At 37.4% G+C, this 23,709-nt stretch overlaps 1 protein-coding gene across 3 annotated transcripts in view; it reads left to right on the plus strand.

Moving 5' to 3' along the window:
- The window catches only part of KDM1A (lysine demethylase 1A), a 63,080-nt gene that overhangs the window by 17,796 nt on the left and 21,575 nt on the right, over window positions 1-23,709 (plus strand). For 2 of the 3 annotated variants that reach the window (XM_040464530.1, XM_040464539.1), the window contains exons 4-10: window positions 6,129-6,188; window positions 11,487-11,620; window positions 16,925-17,003; window positions 17,573-17,665; window positions 18,659-18,765; window positions 20,326-20,407; window positions 21,114-21,208. In XM_040464530.1, coding sequence (XP_040320464.1) covers window positions 6,129-6,188; window positions 11,487-11,620; window positions 16,925-17,003; window positions 17,573-17,665; window positions 18,659-18,765; window positions 20,326-20,407; window positions 21,114-21,208 — 650 coding nt within the window. The remainder of the gene's footprint in view (window positions 1-6,128; window positions 6,189-11,486; window positions 11,621-16,924; window positions 17,004-17,572; window positions 17,666-18,658; window positions 18,766-20,325; window positions 20,408-21,113; window positions 21,209-23,709) is intronic. The other variant, XM_040464549.1, reaches the window with a different exon arrangement.

The raw sequence follows: 23,709 nt of genomic DNA on the forward strand, positions 1-23,709 counted from the left end.
GCATTCTGAGAAATTTATTTGAGCAGGAAAAAGGTATTCTTATTGAAATTAATTCATGGTTATCAGTTGTGAAAAGTTATTACAGTTCTTTTAATAGCAGGTCCAGGGTAAAATTCACTGTTGGCCTTTTTAGAAATAGGTGAGGAATACCTACCTGGCTGGCTTGGTGAGAAGAGCATGTGACTCTTGATCTTGGAGTCCTGAATCCAAGCCCCATGTTGAGCGTAGAGATTGCTTACATACATAAACTTAAAACAAACAAACAAACAAACAGGTGAATAACTAGAAAAGTAAGCTTTGTTGTTAACTACTCAAATTCACATTAAGCTTGGTAGTCGAGCAACATAACATAGCATCTAAATTGTAAACTTTCTTTGGAACATTTTGAAAACTGAACTATAAGCCAAGATTTTACAACAAAATAGGTGAGGAAAATCCCTACTATGGAATGTGGAGGGAAATAGCATATGAAAAAGTCCATTCTTTCCTTTGGCTTCTAAAAGCTTTGCTTTCCTTTTTTAGCTTATAGGGCTTTTATTTTGTGTAGGATTTCTGGTACTGAGGTTTCTCACTTCTGCTCCAATGTTAAAAAGTCTTCAGGTGTAGATCAGCAGTGCTACTGCTCCTCCAGTGGTAAAGGGAGAAAATTTTAGGCAGGTTCCTACCTTAAGCAGCACCCTTTTCCTGCTTTCTGGGCCTTAATGACAGTATAACACTAGGATTGCTGTTCTAGTTGGAACCCATAGATTTCATTCTGGATAATTTTGTTGGAGAGTATCGATCAATGTTAGCTGTGTTAACTGCCTATGATGTGCTTCAAAGGAATGCCTGAGGCTTTCCCTTTAGGCCAGTTTCATCTATCTCAGGGAACCCAATTCACTTGCCTTTGCATTTCTTTGAACTGCTGTAGATCATTTATTCTGTCCAGAATCATAGTCAAAAAGTTAGGAAAGGGATGCATTAAGAGCAGTGTATTTGAGGTTATTTTTAAAGCCACCTTTCACTATGGAGAGGACTGGAAGGCAGCAGGAAGTGGTTATAGTCACCAATAACTCGCTACCTTTCAATTATTTAAAAAAAATTTTTTGTCATTTGTCTGTGTTGACCAATTCCTCTTTGAAACTGTGACTTTCCTTATGAGATTAGTCATACATTTAAAACTGCTTCAAATTCTCTGAGCCTATTGTTACCCCCATGCTATTTTAAGATTTTTTTTAGGGGCGCCTGGGTGGCTCAGTTGGTTAAGCGTCCAACTTCAGCACAGGTCATGATCTTTCTGTTTGTGAGTTCAAGCCCCGCATTGGGCTCTGTGCTGACAGCTCAGAGCCTGGAGCCTGCTTCAGATTCTGTGTCTCCCTCTGTCTCTGTTCCTCCCCCACTCATACTCTGTCTCTGTCTCGCTCTCAAAAATGAATAAAAACATTAAAAAATGTGTTTTAATATTTAAAGTGTCCCCTCTCTTTCTGTCCCTCCCTTCACCCCCTTGTGCTCTTTCTCTCAAAAATAAACATTAAAAAAATTTTTTTTAAGACTTTAAAGTTTTAGTCCTGAAGTTCTAGTCTTTAATTACTTTAAAGACTGAGTAATTAAGTAAAAAATATTTCCGTTTAATTTTACCTAAATTTTGCATTTGGTCCACTGCATTACTACTCCTGACTTAAAAGAACTTGGAGCCATCTTGAAAGTCCCTTATCCGTTTTATCAAGTCTGTTGTAAAGTCATGTAACTTCCTGTGCATAGCTTCTTTGACTTGTTATTGTTATGCCCTATCCACTTTCATTGTCATCTTTTTATTCTAGTGAATTTCACTTGATATCTAACTTAATCGGCCTTTCAATTGGATCTCCTTTGTGTAGGTCACCTTTTTTCCTGTAATCCATCTGGTACAAAGTGACCGGATTAGTTTAATTAAAGTACCACTTGTTTTGCTGTTTTCTGTGACAGGTCATACAGTTACCCCATTATTAAGATCAAGTTTAGGTTTTGTCACTGAGGGTGGCCCCTTTTACCTATCCTGCTCTCCCACTTCTGTAAGTGCTGTGTCATTCTATACCATGTCTGTGCTTTTCTCCTTGCTTTTATAAGTGTTCTAGACCATATTGGTGGTTTGACTGCCTCCCAGTATATCCAGACCTCTGTGGATTTATTGAGAAAAGCTTCCCTGATTCCTCATCTGTATTAGCCTCTTGTTTCCCTTTTTTTAAAAAAAAGTTTCTTGGGGCGCCTGGGCAGCTCAGTCGGTTAAGCGTCCAACTTCGGCTCAGATCATGATCTCATGGTTTGTGAGTTGGAGCCCTGCATCAGGCTCTGCGCTGACAGTTCAGAGCCTGGAGCCTGCTTTGGGTTCTGTGTATGTCTCTCTCTCTGCTCCTGCTTGCACTCTGTCTGCCTGTCTGTCTCTCTCTCTTTCTCTCTCAAAAATAAACATAAAAAAATAAAATTTAAAAAAGTTTCTTTGTGGATTTTTTTTTATCTTTCCCCAGGTAGATTATAAGCCCTTTGGAAATAAGTATTTAACCTGTTCCATTTTCTATTTGTGCTTGGCAGTTTTGAGATAGGTATTTGGTAAACATTGAATTAGTGAGATTATTAAAATATAAACTGAGGCGTTAATAAGAGCAAAAACTTATGTCTTTAAAGATGGTTTAAACTTTTAAGATTTTCCCCCTCTGCTAACGTGTCAGGTTTGATTGAAAACAAGAGCTTGGCAGTCACTTTGTTCTGTAAATTTGGTAAATTTTTGATTAAATAAATTTTAATAAATTGTTGTGGTTTTTTTTTTGTTTGTTTAAAAATTATTGCTTCCCAGAAGAGTTAGGAATTTCTCAAATTGTGTACAAAGTTATCAACATGAATATGATTTCAAGAAACTAAATAGTCACGGGGTGCCTGGGTGGCTCAGTGGGTTGAGCGTCTGACTTCGGCTCAGGTTGTGGTCTTGCACTCTGTGAGTTAGAGCCCCATGTCTGGCTCTGTGCTGACCACTCAGAGCCTGGAGCCTGCTTTGGATTCTGCCCCTCCCCCGCTCATTCTTTGTCTCTCAAAAATAAATAAGCATTAACAAGAAACTAAATAGTCACAGTGTGAGTCTGTTGGTCAGTATGTACCTGAGAACAACACATTGGTGATCCTGCCCTTCTTGCTTGTCAGATAAAAAATACTTGAAAGTCATCTTAGATTTCCTTTTAAGATATTGGCAGAATGGTCTCTTGGGAATCTGAATCGAGACTATAACTACAATGCTTCACTGTTCTTCAAGAATAACCTAACAGGTCTGTAGAAGGTTTATTGGAGGGCAACCGAAGAGCTGCTATGTAAGATAAATCAAAAAGATTTTATCTTCAATTTGTAGAAGATATACACAAATACAGGTCTTAAGGGTCTCCCTTAAACTTGAGAGTGTGTGTGTGTGTGTGTGTGTGTGTGTGTGTGTGTAGTGAGAATGAAAACAAAAGGAGGTCTCCGCAGTAGTGCCACAATCAAGGTGATAGGAAAAAGTTGCTTTTGTATATTTTCATTTTCTATTTTGAGTTTGAGCTCATGGAAGATAACAACTATACTTGCCTGCTGTTCCATGTCCTTTTGCAGCAGAGTCCTAGGACAGAAGGACCCAAGAGCAAATGATATGGCATTTTATATGTTCTAATCAGAGACAATCCTGGATGGAAAGTTAGCTGCAAATATTTGTATGTGTGTGGCTTTTAAGAAAATGATGGAAGAATTGGTCTACAATATCACTAATAAAGATGATGCTGTTATCATCTGTCTTTGGAGAAGTAGGCACCCTCCAAATACTCATGACTGCGTTATGATTAGAAAATAGCAACCTCCTCTTCTGAACCTTCATCAAGTCAAATGATATGTTGTTTCTTTACTTAATGTTAAGCACTTATTTTGTTTTTCATAATTTCTTACATGTTTATATTGCCTGTTTGGTTTTGCTCTATTTCTTTGCTTATGCAATGCTTTGGAGTTTCTTTTTTGACTTTCTGCTGTTAAGAGACATCCCTTTAAAAAAAATCTTCCCAGGGTATTGAATATTTTTCATATTACTCCATATATTTTTATCAACTAACAGTATATGAATTTTGTTCCTTTTTTCAAAAGCAGAAGACAAAAAAGACTTCCCTGCCTTGTTATAAAAGAGCAATCTTGTTAACCTTTTGAGCACATAAGTCAGGCTTAAGAAATCTGTTTCTATTAAATACCATTGACAGAAAACAGTCAAGAGCTACCTGCAGGTTAAAATAATATAGCATTCTGTATGACATGTAGCGGGGGAAGAAGGAAAATGATAGAAATGGGAAGGATAAAATAATTCAGACTTAATGGCTAGCATGAAAGTGGTTTTTGTTTTATTTATTTTTAGAAATGGTGAGATGCCTTTGTGACAAGAGACTGTTGCTTTTATTCTTTGCCAAGCTGGGAACGTAATTTGAAAGAGAGGAGCTATATTGTTCCTAATGCTTAAATGTTTCTTGGAAACTGTATTTATTTTATTGTGTTGAGCCCCCCCACCCCCCTTGAGTCAGTCTTTTGATCTAGTGGGTTCTGTTTGGAAGAGTTTCTTTAAAAAAAACTCTGAAAGATCTTTTATGAATAGATTTAGAAGTAATTAAGAGTGAGTATTTTTTATTTAGACTTTAAAAATTTTAACATAGGGCCTGCATTTTCAAGATGTTTGCAGATTGGATTTTGTAACTGGAGTCATCTCTTCATAATTATATGCCCTTTTTTAAAGGCTGTAAACAACAAATCCTATACCTTGTGCCTTGTATGAGAACCATAACCTTCTAGAACCTAAAGGGCCTGTCAGGAGTATAGTGAGATAGCTTTGGAATGAGATTCTATTCTACCTTAACAGCAGAGCGTGTACCTTGTAGCAACATATTCTAATGTCAGGAATCATTTCTATCTAAACACTTTGGTATACATGAAGATAGAGATGTCATTTTCACTTTCCTGTTCCCCTTTAATTCAAATGGTAGATAATCAATCTTTCTTGTTGAGATTCTTTCAAAATAAACTATTTAATGAAGCTTGTCCAGTTTTAGATCACTGGAGAGTGTTTTCATATCTTCCAAAGATCATGCTGTAGTTTCCCCATAATGTACCAGGTAGACAGAAGCTTAAGAAGATCATAGCATCTGTTTTGGTGATAGATTTTGGAAGAGTCCGGAAGATCATCTATCCTGACTTTGATTGAACTTTCAAGCTGTGATACTTTTCTTGAAGTTTTCTGTATATTAGTCAATGAGGAAAATTTCTTAGGCTTACTGTGTAGCTTGAGGTAGGAGACCCCCTCCCTACCATATCTCCCCCAACCCCCCCCCCCCCCACTGTGTGTGTGTATCTAGTTTACTTGGCATATGACTGCAGGGTGTCTTGTGGTACAGTTGAAAGTTTTACTAAGGAGGGCTGGCATATTCAGATCTAGCACTGTCTAGCATGCTTAGTAAATGAAACTTGTTTTGGAGCTGAGTCTTTACAGTTCTTTGAAGTCAAAGGGAGAATTTTTCATTAAAATTATAAGTCTTGGGACACCTGAGTGGCTCAGTTGGTCAAGCGTCCCACTCTTGATCTCAGCTCAGGTCTTGATCTCAGGGTCATGAGTTCAGGCCCCACTTTGGGCTCCATGCTGGGCGTGAAGCCTACTTAAAAATACATAAATAAAATTGTAAGTCTTGTCATTTTATGTATATTCTTTTTGGATAGAAAGGTGAAGATAAAGAGATTGAGCAGATGCTGAATTGCTGCAGCTCTAGACCCTAGAGCCCTGCCACACCTACCACTCTTAGCATAGCAACAAGTAGTAAAAGACATCTGGAGTCCTTTTTTCCCCCAATCCATGCTGGACTGACAGGAAGGATTTAGTGGTTAGAAATACTATGTACTTTGTTCTCCTACTTTTCAACAAGAATCAGTGTGTACAGTTGAAATTTTCTGACCAGAATTTGGAAGACTATGATGTGATTCCCTGGGCCTGATTTGAGAAGAAGGAGCTCTCTTGAATATGGGTTTACTAGTTGGTGGTGAATTTGTGAGTCGCCAACTATTAGGCCTTTATGTCCAGATATTATCTTAATTTATGGAGTAAGGTCCCTGAGTTCTCCTCTTTCCTTCCACAGGGCAAGCAGGAGGACTTCAAGACGACAGTTCTGGAGGGTATGGAGACGGCCAAGCATCAGGTGAGGGTGGCATTAGATGCTTGCCACTTAGTAGCAAGAGCCGCCAAGTCAGGGATTGATGCTTGCAAGAGTTTTTGGCTGTGGTATCCACATTTTAGCCAGAAGCACAGGGGAAATTTAACTCGCAGGACAGGGTAGTAGAATAGGAGAGTGTAGCCAGAACAAAGGCAAGCAAAACCTTTTGAAGTCCTCAGGCCGATCTCAGCCCTCCACTCTTCATGTTTTTGAGGAGATGGCAGGTCCTTTTCTCCCCAGCAGCTTTTATAGTAACAGTAAACATATAAAACAGAATCATGGGACCTTTAAAAAGAAATATAGCTGAACACACAGAGAGGAGGAGCCATAGGCCAAAAGCCTTCCAAAAAAAAAAAAAATAGGACGGAAAGGCATTCTAGGACTAGTCAGATGAATTATGCAGGTAAGGGAGTTTTCAGAAATGATTGTTAGACAGTATTGGGTACATTTTTTTCAGTTAACATTGCACAATTATTTTGTAGTGTAAACATTTTGTCACATGAAAATTAGTCATTTTTTTAAAAGTCTGCTCAAAATGCTCTTTCTTTTCAGACCAAACTATGAGATTTTTACTTGTAGGAAAAAGTAAAAGGTTAAATGATTTATAGGGCCCATCTGGAGCCATTAAAGTTTGTTCCAGGAATCCAAAGTAGTATGTCTGGATTTCATCCTTTGCCCAGGATGTTTTTGTGTGGTTCAATGCTCAAAACTGACTGATACATGTATATACATTATGATAGAACTGGAATAGGTGTTACTTCACTTTTGGAGTTTGTCACTTTTCAGCTGTTAAGTCTACTTTAAAATTATTTGTCTTTTGCAGTTTGTGTACACCAGGTCTAGGAAATATTTGTATTTTACTCTCTTGGGTCAAAATTCACTGTTAATGCAGCAATTAGTACTTAGGGGATCCAGAATGTTAGAGGTAGACTTGTTTCAGTGCTGTCCCAAGGATTGGAGGTTGATAATCAGTACATGGTTATTTTAGAGGAGTTAAAATCCTCATTCAGAGTATCTGTGGCGGATAAACCTTTTAAGAATGCTCTTTATTAAATGATGCACAATTGGATCTTCCATGGAACTGTTGAGGATCAGGGATAGCCTTTAGAGCTTTAATCTTGAAGAAATAAATTGAGTTTTCTTGTTGCTTTTTGTTTTAACGTGAGTAAATTTACTCTTTTGCTTTAGTAAATGATATGTTGTATTGCTGAAAGTAAAAACAGACTTTCATATAAAACTGTGGTGCTTTTGACTTACTGTTTAGTAGAACATGATTTTTTTACAGTGTTTCCAAGAGTGGTGGTGACTATTCTAAACCCTTCAAGATCTCTCTTCAGATCTTTGCCATATTCAGAAGCATGCATTTGTAAGATGATCAGTTAGAAGCATGTGCTTGTAAGCGATCAACATTCTTTTTTTTTAAATAAAGCCAAATGACCCTCATGAGTATCTTGGGACCAGGATCATATCTTGACTTTTATAAATCCACATCAAGTTGGTGTATACATCTTAAATCTTAAAAGTTAAGGGAACTTGAGGTCATTTTCTCTAACTTCCTGCAGTCAAACAGATATTGTATCCACCCATTTTATGGATGAGGACTTGAAACAGTTAAATGGTACGACCAAGGATACACAAACACTTGGAGGAGTGAGAGAACCCAGAGATCTTCTTTCTTATGCATCGACTAGTCCTTATATCCTCCCTCATAGAATCATTTAAAGTGTGCGTTTACCCTAAAAACAAAAAATCTAAAGCAAAAGAAATTATATGATTCTCCTCTTTTTCTTTCCTCTACCCCTATTCTTTATTTTTAAACTATTATAGGACTGAATATGGTGCATCTAGAGTTTACTAATTTAAGTAGTCTTTTGTATGAGGATTCTTGTGAGACTTTTGTTTTCCCTCTTCAACTAGAAATCTAGTTAATTTATCTACCTCGTGAAAAAGAAATGAAAGCTAGTAACTTTTATGGAGGCCTTCTTTTCTTTTAAGTGTTATATCTCTGTTACCTTATTCTACTCAAGGTGCTACTTATATGTCAGAATCAGGGAGGAAATGATTTCATGGAATAGAGTGTCTATATCCTCACCTCCCTCCCGCCCCTTTCTGCTTCTCTAATCTACCCAAAAAGGTCTTTATATTCCCTTAAATATTTTATGACTTTTAACTATGTTTTCAGAGAAAGTGTGAGCCTGTCAGACCATTAGAAAGGCATTTCTGCTTTAGCATGACTGCATTTTGAAAGGTGATGCTGGAATTTCCTGTGTGAAATTGAGAGAAAGGAATTGAACTGAGGGGCAAGATTGATATGTAGGCAGCCTTGAAGCTTTAAAAAAATTAGGATAGCATCTTTGAAACATTCTAAATTTCTGGAATACCAGATTCTGTTAAGAGCACACAAACACTAAGTGTAAATTAGGGCTGAATTATATGTACTACTGGTACTTTTTAATAAGGATATTATTAAAGTAAATTGTATTCTTTAAGGTTTTTCCTTCAAAAGGTGATACTTATGAGTTACATTATCCAGAGTGGTCTGTTAGTTCATTTTGGAAATATCCTATTAAAAGAGTGCTTTACTTAGTTATTGAACAGCTTAGGTTCCAAGTTAACCTATTTTTTGATTCTTTGATAAAAGGTTAGAATTTTATGTTATACAATTTTCACTTTTATATTGATAGTGGTCTTCCTTCCTTGAAATAATAGTCTTCATCCCTAAAAACCAAGAGGAAGAAAATAATTACAGAGTGGAGACTTTTTTGTTTTTAAAAATTGACAAAGTATTTAAGAATAACTGGGTGTTTTGGATGTTATGTAGAAGAGAGAAATGGAGAAGAATATTACTCCACACATATATTAGTGTCACAACTTTTGGCTTCTTTAATTCCTTTTGATAATCATTTGGTGTTTGATTTAAAGGCACTTTTTTTTTTTTAATGTTTGTTTATTTTAGAGAGAGCGCAAGCAGGGGCAGGGCACAGAGAGGGGGAGACAGAGGATCTGAAGCAGATTCTACACTGTCAGCATAGAGCCCAATGCAGGGCTTGATCCCATGAACAATGAGATCATGACCTGAGCTGAAGTCGGATGCTTACTGACTAAGCCACCTAGGTACCCCTAAAGATACTTCTAAAACTGCCACATGGCTTATGTAAATTTAAAAAAAAAAATTATTCATTTTTGAGAGACAGAAAGTGAGTAAGGGAGGGGCAGAGAGAGAGGGAGACACAGAATCTGAAGCAGGCTCCAGGCTCTGAGCTGTCAGCACAGAACCCCAGGTAGGGCTCAAACTCATGGAGCCACGAGATCATGACCTGAGCCAAAGTCAGATGCTTAACTAACTGAGCCACTTAGACACCCCTCAGTTTTTTTAATTGTTACATATTCTCAAGATTCTCAAAGTTAGCCAACTATTTTAGAGTGATTTTTGACATACAAGCACTTGGAATGAGGAGCCAAATATAAAATTTAGTGGTTTTCCCTATGTGGTTTTTTGACTGTCTTTGACAGTAATATTTTGCAGTAGGATTACTGTTCAATGATGACTTAATAAGCATGTAGAAATTAGTATAGCTAAAAAAGAAAACTACCCGTTTTGGGGAGGAAGAAGTACGGTTTGTAGAGTTCGTTGGTTTTCATGTTAATCGTATACACTTATGAAGGTAACCTATTTTAAGAGATATTTGTTCTGAGTACTCAGGATTATTGTGTAGATAATGCCCATTATAATGAGACATGTTTTTGGTCTTGGTTTTAATTTTTGTTTATTTTGATTGGGTGGTAGGTGACTAGGGACATCAAAGCTATATATAGTTTTAGAAAATTTCACATTACTGAAATAACCTATATCCCTGATAGCCAGCCTTTTTTTTCCTTGCCTTAATTTCATGTTCTACCCTCAGTAGTATGGCTCTTACTGATTATTTTTTTCCTTAGGGAATAATTAATCATCCTGACAGTTTTTAAGTTAGATTCATTAAATGAGAGAATTGTTGGTTTAGTAATGTAAGTACATGTGTCCTCATTATCTACTGTCAGTGGGTAAATTTTTCTTCTCTCCCAAGAATTTTGTTTCTTAATATGCAGTCCATATTAGCATTAGGCATTTTTGCTTGACCTCTTGTTAACCATTTCTAGGTAGTGTTTAATGTCTTTGTGGAAACAACACCCTAATAGCTTAGCTATAATTTTCTAAGTTACATCTTTACCTGCCTTGTTCTTTTTATTTTCTTAGTCTCACTGTGCCTTTCCTTTAATTTTGTTTCCATTATCACTGTTTCTAACTTCTTGTTTTATGTGCTTTAAGTGATTAAATATGGATATCTGGAGCCTATTTGATTGCATATAATCACTTCAATGGTGTTGAATTCTGAAACTCTTTAAATTATGTCTTGATATTTCCATGAGCTGGTAGTTAAGTATATCTTTTATAAGGTGATCTTAGAGATAGAGGTAAAATTCATGTAAGTATATTTGTAAGGACATCTTAGAAAGATGTACTTAACTACTACGATGTACTAACTACATATAAAAATACCCAATTTGAAGAGTTTCAAAACAATACACTTTCAAAATAATACAATTTTACTTGTATAGAGGATATGTATACATTATATGTACATGTAGTATACAGTATGCAGTAGCATACTTTACTTGCAGTGTGTAGTAAAGCATTCCCAATGTTTTTGCTGGGAAAGGTAAATTCCTTGCTTTCTTCTGTGTCTTCATCGTAGTCTTGACTTCTGGAACTAATGGGTGGTACCACTGATGAGATATGCGTTCCTTACTGTTGGTTATTAAACCTTAAAGACCTCTCCGTGTTCTCTGCTGTAATCTTAAAAGACAGCATTTGGTTGTGTTTTCACTCTAGTTTCTTTTGCTTTTCTGTTCACGTATTTTCCTCTATTCTAGTTCTTTAGTTTTAAGATTTAATGTGCACTATCAGTGATGCTAATTTTAATTAGAGTATCTTCTAGTGTTACAAAGTTATGTTGTGGATGAAGAAAATATGCTCAAGGCTTTGTTATGTTTTCTAAGGTAGATTGTGTCACTCATTACTAAACTGTAATTTTTGGAATGTTAAGCTCAAAAAAGTGAGTAAATTCTAAAGATGTTGAGCTTTTGGGCAAAATAAAAAAAATTTTTTTAAAGGAAGTAAGATCAGTCTGTGAATGAGGCAGAGCTTTACAGGGGTTCTTCAGGCAAAAAAACGCAGTCTTGTTATCCCTAGTTTTGTGTTTACTTGCACGTTTCCCAGAAGTCCTTTGCTTTCTTTGCTAGGTGTGGAGGGTGCAGCTTTCCAGAGTAGACTTCCTCATGACCGGATGACTTCTCAAGAAGCAGCCTGTTTTCCAGATATTATCAGTGGACCACAGCAGACCCAGAAGGTTTTTCTGTTCATTAGAAACCGCACAGTAAGTTTCCATGTCTGCTTTTTTCCATTTGGATTATTAATAGTGCTTGTTACTTTTATGGAGAATATGGGGAAAAAGAGAGGAAAGAATTATAAAATTATCTATAACATGTACCACTATCCAGAGGTAACCATTGTTAAAAGTTAGTTGTTTTTTTCTCTTCAGGTAGTTTTTTAGAAGTATACTTAATTTTTGCTTTTAAAAAATTGAAATGCTATTTCCATACATTCTTTGCATCCTTTTCATTCTTCATAACCTCATAAATGCAAAGAATCTTTATTTAAACTTAAAAAAATTTTTTTATTTATTTTAAATGTTTATTTTGAGAGGGAGAGAGGGAATCCCAAGAAGGCTCTCTTTGTACTGTCAGCATGGAGCCTGATGTGGGGCTTGATCCCACGAATCATGAGATCATGACCTGAGCCAAAATCAGGAGTTGGATGCTCAACTGACATAACCACCCAGACATCCCTGTTATTTTAAATAAACTCCACACCACATGTGGGGCTCGAACTCACAACCCGGAGATCAAGAGTCTGGTGTTCTACTGACTGAGCCAGCCAGGTGCCCCAGACGTTTTTTTTAATGTTTATTTTTGAGGAAGAGAGAGAGAGAGAATGGGGGAGGGGCAGAGAGAGGGGGAGACACAGAATCTGAAGCAGGCTCCAGGCTCTGAGCTGTCAGCACAGAGCCCGATGCAGGTTTTGAGCTCATAAGCTGTGAGATCATGACCCTAGTCGAAGTTGTACACTTAACTGAGCCACCCAGGCTCTCCAAAACTTTTTTTTTTTTTTTTTTTTTAATAATCATTTTGTCTTTCCTTCTCAGGATGAAAGAAACTCTTACTCTGTTCTTGTCATCTGGTTCAACCTCCTTCTCAGGCCAAATGCTTGATTTTAATGTCTGCATATTTCATCTGACAGTTGAGTCATACTTTTAATTTAGGCATTTAAATGTCTGTTTGTGCTTTATTAAGCTCTGAGTAGCTTTATACATTCTTGAGTCTATCTCTGGTTATTATTTCCTAATGATAGAGTCCTAGAAGAAAAACTACTTTGTCAAAAAATAGGAACAGTTTTGATATATATTGTCAAATTGCCTCCCAGAGAGACTGAGTCAGTCGGCACTCCCATTGCTCTGCCCTTGCTTTGGTTATCAAAATGATGATCATCTATGCTGCTGTAATAGACTAAAAATATTTCATTTCTTTTCCATGTCTTTAATTACTTAGGCTGACTTCTTCACATTTATTAGCTATTTTTTCTCTGAATTTTTCTTTCATGTCCTTTATTCATCAGAAATTTTTTAGCCATAGAGTAGAAAAGGGCAGCACATATTCATTATACTCTAAGGTGATATAAAGTAAAAGAAATTTATGTTGTAATTTTAGCTACTTTGAATATAGTTCAGGGATGTCATTTTTAGCATATCTGCTTTTTAGCTACCACTAACTTCTTTATATTGGGTATTAGATTGCAAAACCACTGCTGAACTTAGATTGCTAAATGTTATTTAGCTAGAGTAATTGGTGGGTTGTGCTGGGTTCTCGTAGTACAGAATAAAGGGATTTGGGGTGTATGGAAAAAAACGGTGATTTTTTTTTAAAAAGTGAATGGAAAATTCATACTGTATATTTCGACACTTGTTTGTCTTAGAATCAGCTTCTGTGTATAGCATATCAACGTTTGATCTGAATGGGCTTTTTCAATAAGATTGTCATTTTTTTTGTTGTTTCTTCTGAGGAAAGTTTTCATTCTTTACTTGAATTTGAGTGGTTGGTTTACAGTGATTTCTGTTTTCTCTGATTTATATTCTGTGGCCAAAATCCAGATTTCGGGAAGTAAGGACTGGCCCAGGTTAGAGTTGTGGCCTTTGGCTATAAAACTGAACACAAATCATTCTCTTATGAGAATTGTGTCATTTCTCTCATTTTTTTTTTAATTATTTTTTTTTTAACATTCATTTATTTTTGAGACAGAGAGAGACAGAGCACGAACGGGGGAGGGTCAGAGAGAGGGAGACACAGAATCTGAAACAGGCTCCAGGCTCTGGGCTGTCAGCACAGAGCCCGACGCGGGGCTTGAACTCCCGGATCGCGGGATCATGACCTGAGCCGAAGTCAGACGTTTAACCAACTTAGCCACCCAGGCACCCCTTAGTTCTCTCACTTAAACTACATCTTTTGCCTCTAAATTTTGAAACCACAACGTTAGGATTATTGAACTACATACCATGACTTGAGCTTTATTTTATAGGACGGACAGAGGAAAACGGCTTCTGTTGAAGGGTGAGGAACTTGGGCCTGGTGTGTATGTGAGGAAGTCCATTTTGCCTTGACCGTGGCCACCGAGAAAAGTAGAGGGTGTTATGAATTTGGTCATATCCCTTTGTAATTATATTTATTTATACAGAACCACATTTCTTTGTTGAACTTTGTGGAGCAGTTAATTTTTAGCTAAGAATTAAATATGGTGGTATTTAGTTGGTCTTGCATTTTTACAGATGTGTATTCAGTTTGAAGAGCATTTATGTTAGAGTCTATTGATGGTACCATAATATTTTTCATTCCCCATCCTACTGCTTTTTCAGCAGTATTTGAAATAATTGACCACTCCCTTCTTCTTAAACACACTTAGTTTAACACAGTATTCTGTTTTTTCTCCTGCCTACCTGGTTGTTTGTCTTCTCTGACAGCCTTGTAGTCTTATCTTTAAAAACAAGGCCATTTTGTGAACTGGTTGGAGTTCCTTAAGGCTCCTTACAGTCTGTTCCTGCCTCTGGTGTATTTTTGCTCTAGGACCCCTCTTCTGTACGTTGGCTTCATTTATCACCCATAAGCAAATGGCTCCAGACCTTAACTCTCTTAAGAACCCAAGCTCTTTATCTAGATGCTAGTCTTGTATCTCTTTTTGGTTGTCTTGAAACTAAACTCATTATCCCTTCTTTGAGTGGCCCTCGTTTAGTGAGTAACATACCAACTCCTTTAGTTGTACAAGCCCTAAACTGGAATATCCTTGGCATCTCTTCCCCCCTCCCCCTGCCACCTCTGCATATCTAATTGATCATTTGATTTTGTGGACTTAAAAAACAAATTTTTTTTAATGTTTATTTATTTTTGAGAGAGACAGAGACAGAATGCGAGTGGGCTAGGGGCAGAGAGAGAGGGAGACACAGAATCCAAAGCAGGCTCCAGGATTTGACTGTCAGCACAGAGCCTGACGCGGGGGCTCGAACTCACTAACTGTAAGATCATGACCTGAGCCAAAGTCGGACGTTCAACCGACTGAGCCACCCAGGTGCCCCTGATTTTGTGGATTTTTTTAAATGTTTGTTTATTTTTGAGAGAGCAGAAGCAGAGAGCTGGCGGTGGGGTGGGGTGGGGTGGGGACTGAAGATTCGAAGCAGGCTCTCTGCACAGACAGCAGAGAGCCAGGCTGAAACTCACCAAGTGTGAGATCATGACCTGAGCTAGAGTCAGATGCTCAACCAAATGAGCCACCCAGGTGCCCCTGATTTTGTGGATTTTACCTGCTCAGTATCTCCAGAGTCATGTAACTGAGTTGGTCCTTGTCAGCTGTATGATACTGGCAAGTTACTAGGTTTTTTTGTCTTTTTGTTTTTTTTTTTTTTTTTAGGCTAAATATCTTGCAGCTTCTTCATTATATATATATATAAATTATATGTGTGTGTGTGTATAATTTATTGTCAAATTGGTTTCCATACAATACCCAGTGCTCATCCCAACAGGTGCCCTCCTCAATGCGCATCACCCACTTTCCCCTCTCCCCCACCTCCCATCAACCCTCAGTTCTTAGTATTCTTAGTTCTTAGTTCCTCAGTTCTTAGAACCCTCAGTTCTTAGGGTATTCTTAGTATTTAAGAGTCTCTCATAGTTTGTCTCCTTCCCTCTCTGTAACTTTTTTTTTCCCCCTTCCCCTCCCCTCTGGTCTTCGGTTAAGTTTCTCAGGATCCACATATGAGTGAAAACATATGGTATCTGTCTTTCTCTGTATGACTTATTTCACTTAGCATAACACTCTCCAGTTCCATCCACATTGCTACAAATGGCCAGATTTCATTCTTTCTCATTGCCAAGTAGTATTCCATTGTATGTATAAACCACGTTCTATTTATCCATCCATCAGTTGATGGACATTTAGGCTCTTTCCATAATTTGGCTATTGTTGAAATTGCTGCTATAAACATTGGGGTACAAGTGCCCCTATGCATCAGCACTCCTGTATCCCTTGGGTAAATTCCTAGCAGTGCTATTGCTGGGTCATAGGGTAGATCTATTTTTAATTTTTTGAGGAATCTCCACACTGTTTTCCAGAGCAGCTGCACCAGTTTGCATTCCCACCAACAGTGCAAGAGGGTTCCCGTTTCTCCGCATCCTCTTCAGCATCTGTAGTCTCCTGATTTGTTCATTTTAGCCACTCTGACCGGCATGAGGTGGTATCTCAGTGTGGTTTTGATTTGTATTTCCGTAATGAGGAGTGACGTTGAGCATCTTTTCATGTGCCTGTTGGCCATCTGGATGTCTTCTTTAGAAAAGTGTCTATTCATGTCTTTTGCCCATGTCTTCACTGGATTGTTTTTCGGATGTGGAATTTGGTGAGTTCTTTGTAGATTTTGGATACTAGTAGCCCTTTATCCGATATGTCATTTGCAAATATCTTTTCCCATTCCGCTGGTTGCCTTTTAGTTTTGTTGATTGTTTCCTTTGCAGTGCAGAAGCTTTTTATCTTGATGAGGTCCCAATAGTTCATTTTTGCATTTAATTCCCTTGCCTTTGGAGATGTGTTGAGTAAGAAATTGCTGCAGCTGAGATCAGAGAGGTTTTTTTCCTGCTTTCTCCTCTAGGGTTTTGATGGTTTCCTGTCTCACATTCAGGGCCTTCATCCATTTTGAGTTTATTTTTGTGAATGGTGTGAGAAAGTGATCTAGTTTCATTCTTCTGCATGTTGCTGTCCAGTTCTCCCAGCACCATTTGTTAAAGAAACTGTCTTTTTTCCATTGGATATTCTTTCTTGCTTTGTCAAAGGTTAGTTGGCCATACATTTGTGGGTCCACTTCTGGGGTCTCTATTCTATTCCATTGGTCTATGTGTCTGTTTTTGTGCCATCTTCCAGCTTCTTCAATAATTCACTCATTTGACCTGGCTTTGTGTTCTATCAGTTTGTCAGGAATATAATCCTCACTGTTTCAATGAAAGGAAGGTGTATATTTGAGGCCTTAAAGTTGAAAAGATATTTTAAAGTCTATGTCTGCTTGTGTAATAAAATTTCTATCATTTAAATACAGTTGCAGTTGTGGTTGGATAATCCAAAGATTCAGCTGACCTTTGAGGCTACTCTTCAACAATTAGAAGCGCCTTACAACAGTAAGTGGTGTTTTTAGTGGGACTAGTTTTGGCTTATAGTTCGCTGATAATGAGTTTTTCACTCATATTTCCATCTTTGCCTTGTGCTATGCAAAAATAAGCCTTATAGAAAACTATTATGTGTGTTTTTAATTATTAGTTTTTACATTGTAAGTTCAAGAGATTGCTAATAATTTCCCAAGGACTACATTTCAACTTTAATCCACGGCGTACCTTGTTGACATTTGATTGGCTGGCTTTCTCATTTTCCACTTGCCACCAACAAAGTCTTGAAAAATTTTTGTCAAAGTAACTGATATAATACTACTTTTAAAGGGTTGGTTTTATCCTTTATTTCATCTATAGCATTTTGTCCTTCTTTAAAATAACAAATTCTATGATACGCGTTTTGGACTACATCATAGACTAATATGCTAGGAATCACTTTTCTAAAGGAGTCACATTATCTGAGACTCGTGGATAATATGTACTACAGAATAACTTCATGATGGAAAAACAGAAGAGTTAAAGAGCTTTCTGTTTAAGCTGCCTAAAATATAAATATGTTGTAAAATCCATTTATTCCGTAGGTGACACTGTGCTTGTCCACCGAGTTCACAGTTATTTAGAGCGTCACGGTCTTATCAACTTCGGCATCTACAAAAGGATAAAACCCCTACCAAGTAAGGACTTGGCCAGTGGACTTCGTGGTCTTAAGTTACAATTCTAGGACTCTGTTTTATTTCTAGGAGGCTTTTAGCATTTTTTTTTTTAATTTCTTAGTCTAAAGAGATTTAAAGTAAAATCTCTTCATAAATGTGCATTTCTTATAGTTTCTGGTCTGACAGGTGTACTTTAGTGAAAGATTCTGAATTTCAAATTTAAGAAAAATCAGAAAACAAAATTTGTTGGGGCGCCTGGGTGGCTCAGTCGGTTAAATGTCCGACTTCAGCTCAGGTCATGATCTCGCAACTTGTGAGTGCCGCATCAGGCTCTGTGCTGATAGCTCAGAACCTGGAGCCTGGAGCCTGCTTCGGATTCTGTGTCTCCCTCTCTCTCTGCCCCTCACCCACTCACACCTCTGTCTTTCTCTCTCTCTCAAAAATAAATAAACATCAAAAAAAAAAATTGTTAAAAACAAGAGAAGTCTGTTATGAAAGCAGAGATTTGAGGTTTTCTCTCATTGACCAGTTCTTTATACTGTCAGGAATCCAGGAGATAGGGATATTTTGAGAATTAACACATATATTTATTTATTTTTGATGCTTTAATAATTCTGCAAAAAGAGATACTAAGGACTGCAGAAGTAGAGCTGAAAGAAAACAGCTTTAAGAATAAATTGGCTACTCAAATTGTCCTAGTATAATTGGGAAGTAAATGAAACAGAGTCATAAGTTAACCAGTCACAGATACCAAAGCAGATGATTGAGGTGTATTGAGAAAGTTAATGTTTAAAGGATTTCATTTATAAATTTTTAACATTGAATTAAAGTTTATAAGTTTCAGATATTTGCTTATTTGTATTAGTTTCTCTATTTTGAAAATAAGTGAATTGTTTACTTGGTAAGACATCATGATATGTTAAGAACCTAGAGGTTTTCATGATTTAAAAAAATGATGAATACAAATTCTTAAACCTACGACCAAATATTGTAATTTTTGTTTTTTACTTTTAGCTAAAAAGACAGGAAAGGTAATTATCATAGGCTCTGGGGTCTCTGGCTTGGCAGCAGCTCGTCAATTACAAAGTTTCGGAATGGATGTTACACTTTTGGAAGCCAGGGTAAGAATTTTATTTTGTGTTTAGAAGCTAACCTAATAGAAATATGATAGGTATTCGTCAGTGCAATAAGAAATTATCTGTTGCAAATTAATGAATCCTACAACTTGAACTAAACCAAACTGATTTATATAGTACTCAAAGTGTTTTAGATAGTGTTAGTATATTGGATAAAGCATTTTTGACAGTAAAGCTTTGAAAGGTGTTCAGTGAGTATTTAGAGTTTGTGAATGGTCCATATAGCCCTTTGATGGATATTTTCAAGTCATTGTTTCTTGCAGTTAGCTTTCAAATTTTGGGCCTTCGTGGATGTACCCTGTGCAGGTGGCAGTTATTTTTAGTGTGGAACATAGTGAATTGTGTTCCCTGTTTAATAGTAAAAGAGGTGCTTCTCACGTGCTTCTCAGGCAGCAGTTGTCTTGAGGGCCTGATGAAGCCAGATATATTGGTTCCCTTATCATTTGTCCTAGAAAGAGAAATGGAAATTGAAGGAGGAAAGGGATGATGGCACAGAGTGGGGGAAAAAAGAACATCAAATTAAGATGCTACAATTCAGATTATTTTCATGGGTAATTTTTGATATTTAGTTATCTTCCAGTGGCTTAAAGGCCTCCCTGGGCTTACACCATTTAAAAAAGAACAATAAAACAAACACTTCTCAGGTAACCTAAAAATCTAAAATTTTATAGAAGCTTTCAAAATGTTTTGTGCAGTACAATCTAGGTTGCTTTTTATTGCTAATTTTTAAAAATATTCAAATAGAGTATGAAGAAATCAGAATAATTTTTATGTGGTCTTACTAAATATAGGTAATTCAGGAAACATTTGTGTGCCCTCTTGCCCTTTGTACTAGCAATACAGTGATGAATAATGGGATCATTATGATCCCTACCCATGCAGGGTCCTAATCTAGCTGACAGGTTTTTGCTTTACTTTTGTTTATTTGGAGGTTACAGAGTATTCTCATAATATCCATGATTGAAGTATCACTACAGCTCAGTAATTTTTCCCATGGAAACTCCCTGGTCAGCAGAGATAAACCAGGGCCTGTTGAGGAATGAGAGCTATTGTTGAAAGTTTATGCTCAGTAGACACCCTGCCCCTGGGCATGGGGCTGCACTGGAGAATCATTTGTTGAAGTCATCTGTCATTCCCAGCTGACTTAGGGGATGAAGGGCAAGAGTCAGAACATGGTGGTAGAAAGATGGCATTTAGTGCTACGTTACAATTTGTGAACAGATATTTTCTGTGTGAGTGGCCCTTGGTCAGCCTGTATAGTAAATGGTATTAGAGACAGCTGGGTAGAGAGAGAATAGTAGCTGTAGCTAAATAGTATCTCTGGCTGTCAAATTGTTTTCTATCCCCTGTCACTTAGTTCTGTGTCGTTCATTAACCTACCACTCCCTCAAATAGTTAAACTTTGTTTGCACATTGTGCCCACACTGCATGCTATGTATAAACTATACCTTGTTAAATTATAAAAGAGGCCTGGGATGGTACCATGCCAGGTTCTCATGGTTAAAATAGAATTGATGACTTTAGCCATTTAATTTCTGAAAACAGGATCGAGTGGGTGGACGAGTGGCTACATTTCGCAAGGGAAACTATGTAGCTGATCTTGGAGCTATGGTAGTAACAGGTCTTGGTAAGTAGTCCTTAGTTGTGTGCTGTTAAACAAGGTCTGAGACTCATTATCAAGCTTCTGTTTTAAAGCCGTAAATGTGGCTTTAAGATATTTTGGTTTAGGATACTGTTCTTAGTGTTCATAAGAGGTAGATTGACAAATAGTCTTCCTGAAAAGATACATCACTGTATGCAAAATTTAAATTGTACATGTTTTGACCTATTAGCAGATTCAGTTTTCTAGGAAATTATCCCAAGAAAATGACAAGTGAACCATGTTGTTTGGAGCTTTTTACATGTGGCACAGCAAAACATTAGAACCCATAGTTGTGAAGATTAAATTATTATACAAAGTGAACTATACAGCCACTAAAAATTATGTAGCCTTATATTAACCTGAAATGATGGCCAGTTTATTGCTAAGTTGAAAGAAGATTACAAAACAATACATGTGTTATGATCCTTTAGTGTGTGTATGTCTCTAATTTTATGCACACAAAATCTAGAAGGATCTATAATAAAATGTTAACTAACATGGGGTTTTTTTCCTTCTTTACGCTTATCTTACATATTTCATATATCCTACATTTACTTTGGGCATTTTTTGATCTATAATTCACGTACCCTAAGCTTTGAGTATTTTAAATTTTTAGTAAAAATACTTTTGCTTCGATTTTTTGTTTTCTTTTCATAGTTGTGTTAACTATAATAGTTTGAGTTTTTTTTAGGAGGGAATCCCATGGCTGTGGTCAGCAAACAAGTAAATATGGAACTGGCCAAGATCAAGCAAAAATGCCCACTTTATGAAGCCAATGGACAAGCAGTAAGTTGAGGACAAACAGAACTTTTCAAAATTTATTTGGTTCAGTTGAAAACAACAATGTGGGGGAAATGTGTGGATGAACGTGCACACATACCAGTATGGGCCAAAGGTAGAAATGATGTGATATTCTGATTGTTCCTTAACTCTGAGCTATATAGGAAAGGATTATTACTGTATAAATGCAAATTTGCATGCCTATTTAGGCATTTATCTTTAGACATTTAATGAAGGCTAGGTAGACAGGTAATTTTTTTGTTTGGCTGTGGCCACCTACTCTAAGAGACCTGTGGAATTGACGCCTGATTCTTCGTTTCCTTGTATTGTGCCTTCCATCATGTGCTTTAGCTCTGTGTGCTCTTTATGACTTCAGTTTTGTGTGTGTAGGTTCAAGATTTTGTTGAGCTAATAACCAGCTGGTGATATTGAACTCAGATGCTTAGGTAGATTAAAGTATTTGTTGACCAGAGGCATAGGAGCTTCCATACTTAGCAGGTAATAGTGTGGAAGTGATGTTTGCTATGGAGAGTGAGAGTAGTTTATCAACTATGTTGAGAGGCTTAGACTATAAGTGAGTCCTAATTTTGGAGGGTGGGTGAAATTCAAAAGTTTGTATTCAAAAATTTTTACTAACTCTTCCCCTATCAAGAATGAAGAAGTTTATAATTCTGGGGATATAAGCATCATTATATTTTGAGGAAGGGAAGATTCGATATGCATATAGTTTAGCTATTGTTGCTAAAAAGGGTAAGGTCCCAACTCTTGAATTTAGTCTAAGTTCCATGTACATCCTCACTAAAGCCTTTAGGTTTTATGGGGTTCATATCAGAAGAAGACAGACTTTCAGGGAATGCTTTGGCTCCCGTTCACATCAATCTGGGTTCAGATTCCTCCCAGGGCTTGTTTGGGGGGCACAGGTTAGCCTCTGGCAGCATAAACAAAATAGAATGAACAAGAAAAAAAGGAGGAAGTAGAGGTTAACTCAGCAATTCAGAGAAAAAAAAATTTCAGTAAACTTCTGGGGTGCCTGCGTGGCTCAGTTGAGTGTCTTACTCTTGATTTTGGCTTAGGTCATGATCTTACTTGGTTGTGAGATCAAGCCCCATGTCAGGCTCTGCACTGGGTGCAGGGACTGCTTAAGACTCTGTCTCTCCCTCTGCCCCTCCTGCGTATGTGCACACGTGTGTGCACACACGCACGCTACGCAGAGGTGTGCACTCTCCTCTCAAAACAAAACAAAAAAACCATTCAGTAAACTTTCGTTACACTGTAAAGATCTGTAAAGGCTATAGAGAGGAATAAGACAGTCTGTGGAATATAAGACTCTACAGTCTAGTGGGACATGTACACAGATGATTTTTTTCCCAGCTTTTTATTATGGAAATTTTCAAACCTATACAAAAGCAGGGGCACCTGGCCGGCTCAGTCAGTGGAGCATGCTACTCTCTATCTTGGGGTTGTGAGTTCAAGCCCTAATTTGGGTGTAGAGATTATTTAAAAATAAAATCTTTAAGAAAAAAAAAATAGTAGAATAGTATAATAAACTTTCACTTATTCCAGTCTTGTTGCATCTGTTAAGTTCTCTGTCTCTGTCTGTCTCTCTCTCTCTCTCTTTTTTTTTTTTTTTTAAAGAGTGAGCTGGGGCAAGGCAGGGAAAGGGCAGAGGGAGGGAGGGAGACAGAGCTGACATGGGGCTCAATCCCGTAACTCTGGGATCATGACCTGAGCCAAAATCAAGAGTTGGATGCTCAACTGACTGAGCCACCCAGGGCCCCCTAGTCTGGGGTATTTTAAAGCAATCACAGTCAATCAAGTATTTATTAAATATTTACGAAGATCTGGCATTGTTCTCAGCATTGACTATGTATTCTCTGCCCTCAAGGGTCTTAAATTCTAGTGAATCCAGATATTTTATGAACCCAAGAACATCCGGAATTGTAAGTGTCATTAAAATCTGTGCTTCCCCCTGGGCTCCTGGGTGACTCAGTTGGTTAAGTGTCTAACCTTGGCTCAGGTCATGATCTCATGGTTTTTGAGTTTGCGCCCCACATCAGGCTCTGTGCTGACAGCTCAGAGCCAAGAGTCTGCTTCAGGTTCTGTGTCTCCCTTCTCTGCCCCTCCTCTGCTCATTCTGTCTCTCTCTCAAACATTAAAAAACAATGTTTTTAAAAATCTGTGCTCCCCCTCTTCCCCCACCACTGAAACAAAAAAAACGACCCAACCACAAACATATTACTGATACATATATGAGTAACATAAAATCAAGGCAGATTAACATAAAATCAAGGTTAGATAAAGGATCAATTGCTACAGAAGAGCCAAGGGTGGGGGGTGGTGAGAGAGAGACACTCTCTCTGAAAGTGGGAAGGGCAAGAATGGAAAGAGATTTGGAGGGAAAAAGCATTGGTGAAGATGGCTTAGAACTTACCGTGGTTGTAGAGGAAGGTTTAAGACCGGTTTCTTTCTTTCTTTCTTTCTTTCTTTCTTTCTTTCTTTCTTTCTTT

Source organism: Herpailurus yagouaroundi, unplaced genomic scaffold (assembly GCF_014898765.1).
Source record: "Herpailurus yagouaroundi ecotype Mexico unplaced genomic scaffold, PumYag 77, whole genome shotgun sequence".
Lineage (NCBI taxonomy): Eukaryota > Metazoa > Chordata > Mammalia > Carnivora > Felidae > Herpailurus > Herpailurus yagouaroundi.